Raw genomic sequence first — 6,140 nt, 5'->3', positions numbered from 1 at the left:
TATCCAGGTGGGGCCCAAAAGTCAAGACCTTGACTTTTGGGCGCACGCACACGGACAATATTGACGCCTGAGTTTCCTTTTTCGCCGATGGAAATTTAAGGGCGGCCTCTGCACGTGGGGTGGAAGGAGGTGGGCCTTTGACTTTTGGGCCCACACATATAAAAGGGATGTGGAGCTCTATGTAGAAGTCAGAAGCCGCCAGAGAAAGAAAAAGGAGCCGCAAGCCACACAAGTCAAGCTGATGAGAGCTGTGCGTGTTTTTGTTTCGAGCTTGAACACGCGGTAATTTTTGTGCCGTAAGTTTATGTCCAAGTGAGTTGTTTATTTATAAACACTTTGGATTTGAGGTTAAATCTAGGTGTGGGAAACACTCGAGCATGTGAGCGATTGTAAACTCCGATTCTCCGATTATAGTGGATTATTTGCTGCTGGCTCTCCCCATGGATGTAGGTACCGATACTCGGACCAAACTACGTAAATTTCTAGTGTCCTTATTATTTCTCATTTATTTCTCTAGCGATTTTGTGTTGACGTAAATTGCAAAATCCGGTCATTTCCGCGTATTATATTTCAACATTATGAGTGGGGTAACGTGATAGAGCATACTCTTCCCACACCACTGGTCATATATATATTTTGGTTTCCACAAGGGATTGTACATTGTATGGGCACATCTAGGATGGAAAATAGGACCTTAGGAGCATCATTTAATATATCTTTTCGTCTTTTTTTAACATTTCCCAAAGACATTGGTTGTACCTTTTACTTTAAGTTTCTTTTGATGTAGGATCGAAATGCTCATAATTAATCACGTGGAGCACGAGGGAAGTCGTATACTATCATGGTGCAGTCAAAATAGATCAGCTATGGATGTGATCCTATTTAAGCAGTGCCAGACAAAGAGAGCATAGATCGATTCAGTTATCAACCGAGAGAGAGAGAGAGAGAGAGAGAGAGAGAGAGAGAGAGAGAGAGAGAGAGAGAGAGAGAGAGAGAGAGAGATGGAGATCATGAGCAATAGTTGCAATAAGAGCAAGATACTCATTTTTGGAGGCACTGGTTACTTCGGCAAACATGTAGTGAGGGCTAGCACATCATTCGGCCACCCCACCTTCGTATTTGTTCGACCGGCCACCGCTCAAATGCCTCCCTCCAGTCTACAACTTCGTGGCGAATTTCGATCTCTTGGTGTTACCCTTGTCCAGGTCTCTTACTCTCTTCATAGTGTGATATATCATCATCTGTCTTCTCTTTATATATGATGAATAATAAGGGGAGAATTACAAAAAAAGTCCTAAACCTATTGCAATTGTGCCAATTCAGTCATAAACTTTTTTTTTTTGGCCAATTTAGTCCTAAACCTTTTATAATCGTGCCAGATTAGTTCATCCGGCCAAAATTGGCTGGCTGGCGCTGATGTGGACATCGGTTGTTCGGCGAAAGCTGACATGGCAATTTTTAATTTTTTTTCGACTTTTCAAATATTTTTTGAACTTTTGAATTCTTTTTTTTTCTCTCATTCTCCTTCCTCTGGTTGGTGAGGCTTGTCCCCTTCGGCCACTGGTGAAGGTGAGCCTCACCCAGGGACGGCGAGGCCGTCGTCGCTAGATTTGGTGAGGCTCGGCCTCGCCCAGCCAAGGCAACGGTTGACCTCGCCGGTGGCTGGCAGGAACACTTGTCACCAGATCCGGCGATGCTTGGCCTCACCGGCCATGGCGAGTCGAGCCTCGTTGTCGCGAGAGCCTCGCCAGCCACCGACGAGGTCGACCCTTGCCTTGGATTTGGCGAGGCTCGGCCTTGCCCAGCCATGGCAAGGGTCGACCTCACCGGTCGGCGAGCTCGGCTCTTGCCATGGCTAGGCGAGGCCAAGCCTCGCCAGATCTAGTGGGGCCTCGCCCAGCAATGGCGAGGCCGGCTAGGTTGGCCTTGCCGGCCCTTGCCTCTGGCCGCCTAGAGGAAGGAGAAGGTGAAAAAAAAATATTTAAAATTTTGAAAAAAATAAAAGAAAAAATAAAAAAAAAATTGCCATGTCGGCTTTCGTCACAAATAGCCGGTGTCACGTCGGTGCCGCCGCCCAATTTTGGCGGATAGACTAAATTGACACAATTGTAAAAGGTTTAGGACTAAATTGGCCAAAAAAAAGTTTATGACTGAATTGACACAATTGTAATAGGTTTAAGACATTTTTGGTAATTCTCCCGAATAATAAGTCACCCATTTTCAAAGTGTGAGTCTAGGAAAAAACTCGATCAAAGTAGAAATTGTGAGTCATGGTAAGTTTTATGATTTAACATTCAAGCAAGCTGGAATATTGAACTAAATTCCACGTTGGAGTTGAATTTCTAATTTGAGTAAGTCTGTACTTTGAGTCAGCAAGTCACATAAGTAAATACAAAAATCGCATATAAGAGGAGTGTTAGGGTGTTTTCTCTATGAATTTTTGGAGTGAGGTTTTTATTTTTTTGTGAGAGATTGTGAGATAACACTTGTGGGTTTTGCTGAAAATATAATGTACGGTTGGGAAAAACTTAAGTGACTCCAACTTTGTAGTTTTCCAATTTATAGTGGATTTCTTTGCTCTTCTGTAAAGTATGTATCGACACTCCAATGGAAAAATTGTTAAGAAATTTCTAAATTTACTTTACAATTGCCATTTGAGTCATAAACTTTCAAAGTTGGCTAATGTAATTCTAAACCTTCTGACAATTTTTAAATATAGCCTACCCATTCAATTTAGGTTGGAAGTCACTGACATGACGATCCAATTAGCATCAACTGTCTTATATGGCATGGCCAATGGATAATACAAATGATCTTAAATGTAATGATGTTGTTTTGCAACTTTTCTTAATATTTTCTTTTCTGTCTTTTTTTTTTCCTTTTTTTTCCCATTTCCTTCTCTACTATTCATCTTCTTACCTCTGTTTGTTGCCAAGGACATTGGAAGATCGTCAAAAAGCTTAGAATTGCATTGGTCAAAGTACAAAGTTTGAGAGCTGAATTGGGTGCTATGCAACGGATTTAGTAACTTTTGAACAATTTTCCAATATTTTGACCGAATCACCCAAATATCTAGAGTCTTTATCATTTGTAATTAAATTCTCTAATAATTTAATTTTTCTTGTGTTAGTCTTGAATTCTAAGATTCGTTACCTTCCGCAATATTCACAAGATTATCAATTGTATGCAACCTTCTATTGGGCTTTTTCCAATACACGAACCACGGAATGTTAGGATTGTCGAAACAAAAAATAGTCATCATGCAATTATTCTTCGGACAACCACGAACTTAGCAAAACAATATTGGATTTGTGACATAAAAAAATAAATTGCATAAAAACAGGGAGAACTGGAGGAGCACGAGAAGATGGTATCCGTTCTCAAACAGGTCGATATCGTGATCTCCGTTCTTCCGGTATCCGCTGTTCCCGATCAAATCAAAATAATCGATGCCATAATCGCAGCTGGCAACATAAAGGTAAACAGCCTTCTTTTCCTAGCAAGAGATTTCGAGCCGGGCTTAGTTTTCCTCTTGCGTTTTTGTTGTCCTAGAGGTTCCTACCATCCGAGTTCGGGTGCGAAATGGATAGGATCACCCCCCCACTCCCACCATTCGAAGCATTACTGGAGAAGAAGAAGAAAATCAGGAGGCTCATTGAAGCATCTACCATTCCCTACACTTTCGTCTCCTCCAACTGCTGCGCGGCGTACTTCGTCAATTTTCTGCTTCACCCTCACGACCCACGACCTGACATCGTTGTCTACGGGACTGGCGAGGCAAAGGGTATTCCTACAGTGCTTATCTGCAATCGTATACTAGGCAGCTAGAATAACTCACTAGGCAGCTAGAATAACTCCTTAGCATTAATACTTCACTGAATCTACGCTACTGTATTGTCAGCTGTGCTTAATTGGGAGCAAGACATCGCCAAATACACTATCAAAGTGGCGAACGACCCGAGGACGCGCAACCGTGTCGTGATTTACCGTCCGCCGGGGAACATAATCTCTCAGAACGAGTTGATCTCGTCGTGGGAAAAGAAAACGGGTCGGAGATTCGAGAAGGTATGCGTGCAGGAGGATGAGCTGATCAAGCTCTCTCAGAGTAAGTGGGGACTTATCATACACTGCATTAGGTTTTCCGTCTGAGTTTCAAATTCTTTGATGGCATGTCTTGGAAAATAACTGTTTTAGTTGTGATATGTGCAGGCCTGCCGAGTCCGGATAACATAGCGGTGTCCATCGTGCACTCCGTATTCGTTAGGGGAGATCTGATGAGCTTGGACCTAGACGAGGACGACCTTGAAGCTTCGTGCCTGTATCCCGAAATCGAGTACACCACCATGGACCAGGTCCTCGATATATTCCTCGTCGACCCTCCGGAGCCTTCTCGCGCGGCATTGGAATGATGAGTTGCATTTAAGCTTGCGACTCATTGCACATCATTTGCGTAGTTATGATCATTCCTTGTTTTAGAGCACTTGAACTCGAATCGCAATCGGTGGGATCATGCAGCAAGATTCATGCTTTATTCATCTGGTCGGGATTTGTCAATTACTGATAGAACTCTGTAACTTGTCATTCGAATTACATATGTCAAATGAATTTCTAATATAATACAATATTTTATAAGGCCGAGGGCTAGTGAGCCCTTGCCTGGCCATATCCGACGAGCGTGTCGCGGCCCTTGCCCAAGGCTGATCAGGGCGGCGAGGGTCGGCCGACAACCCTCGCCGTCCCTAACCCCACACCCAAAAAAGAAAAAATTATAATTTCTAAAAATTTATTAAAAGCGTTATGTTAGTGCCGGCCGGTCACGTTATTAATTTCCGATCAAAATTGATTGGATGAACTCAATTAGTAAGAAGTGAGAAAGTTTAGGATTGAATTGACAAAATTGAAATGTTTAGAACTGAATTGATAAAAGTACAAAAAATTTAAGATTTTTTGGATAATTTTCTTTAAGTTATCTTTTGTTATAAAAGAGAACTAGGGCTCATTGATATCGGGGAGGAGAAAAGGACAATGATGAACGGTCTCTATCTCGAATGATCCTCCGGCATGACAAGTTGCGATTGACCACCCTAAATCAAAGTTGGACATATAATTTCGGCCGCATGAAGAGCGGAGCTGAAATTTGTTCCTAGCTGAAAATAATCTCTGACTAAGAGCATCTAAACTTAACGCTTCCTATGGTGCTCTCTCTGTCTTTCAGTCGCCGATTATGTGGCGTATCATGGTGAAACCACGTTCGCATATATAGCGTTAGATGTTACAAAAGTAGGCCTACTTCCCTTAAAAAAAAAAAAGTCAATTTTGGGTCCAATCTCAATTCTTTAGTGAGGGGCCTCACTAAATCTAGGTAAGGGCATCACAACCCTTGCCTGTGGCCAGCAACTTTGGCTGGCCATAGTCAAGGCCCCATAGACCGATAGAGGGAAATAGGAAAAAAGGAAAAAAAAAGGGTAAGAAAAAATTCAAAATTATAAAAAAAAAAGAGAAAAATATCAATTTCAGCCTTTGTTGTGCCATGTAAAATGATTGGCATTTACATGAGCAATTTTTTTTTTTTTATCAAAATTAGTTGGAAGGACTATATTAGGAAGAGTTAAAGGGTTTATAGCTGCCGTACAATTGGTTTGTGATTTTTTTTGAATAATTAACCTAGCTACGCAGAGATAAAATAAGACGTTGGAATCATCGACCACCTAGGACGTGTGCCGGTGGGATTCATCCGCTCAAATACCATTTGAGTTGAACCATAAGTCCAAAGGCTCCCGAATGTCCAAAGCCAAACAGAAGAATGTGAGAGTACAAGAAATCTTTTTTTGACTAGATGAGGATGAATAAGGCCGAGCACCGGAAAAAGCTAAAGGTGCATGAACCAATGGACTGCCATTTGGAAACAAAAACGATTCATCACTCTTTTGGAAAAGACGACTTGCGTGAGCGACTCGTCGGCAGAGCGCTTGGCTTTTCTAATGCGCACTCCAAATCATTTTGATTGTGTGGAAAATCCCGAATTTGCGAAGACGATTGAATTCGCTGCACGACAACACGTGCTCAATCGAGTACGGGCCCACACGAAGTTGGTAAACGATTGAAAGTATGACCTCTCGTGGGCATTTTTTCTTTTAAGA

At 42.1% G+C, this 6,140-nt stretch overlaps 1 protein-coding gene across 1 annotated transcript; it reads left to right on the top strand.

Annotated features, from left to right (window-relative positions):
- The first annotated feature begins 914 nt into the window (after positions 1-914).
- Positions 915-4,554, top strand: LOC104427769 (eugenol synthase 1). The gene is made up of 5 exons (XM_010040808.3): positions 915-1,205; positions 3,344-3,478; positions 3,553-3,784; positions 3,902-4,105; positions 4,210-4,554. The coding sequence occupies exons 1-5, from the start codon at positions 1,002-1,004 to the stop codon at positions 4,407-4,409; spliced, it is 975 nt and encodes a 324-aa protein (XP_010039110.2). The 5' UTR covers positions 915-1,001; the 3' UTR covers positions 4,410-4,554.
- Positions 4,555-6,140: the final 1,586 nt, after the last annotated feature.

Source organism: Eucalyptus grandis, chromosome 11 (genome assembly GCF_016545825.1).
Source record: "Eucalyptus grandis isolate ANBG69807.140 chromosome 11, ASM1654582v1, whole genome shotgun sequence".
Lineage (NCBI taxonomy): Eukaryota > Viridiplantae > Streptophyta > Magnoliopsida > Myrtales > Myrtaceae > Eucalyptus > Eucalyptus grandis.
This window is presented reverse-complemented; position numbering and strand designations above follow the sequence as displayed.

Excerpts from the sequence above, each read along its gene's own strand:
- LOC104427769 (XM_010040808.3), top strand. The coding sequence starts at position 1,002 with ATGGAGATCATGAGCAATAGTTGCAATAAGAGCAAGATACTCATTTTT. Across the intron at positions 3,479-3,552 it reads TCGCAGCTGGCAACATAAAG|AGGTTCCTACCATCCGAGTT; the intron begins GTAAACAGCCTT and ends TTGTTGTCCTAG. Across the intron at positions 3,785-3,901 it reads CGGGACTGGCGAGGCAAAGG|CTGTGCTTAATTGGGAGCAA; the intron begins GTATTCCTACAG and ends CTGTATTGTCAG.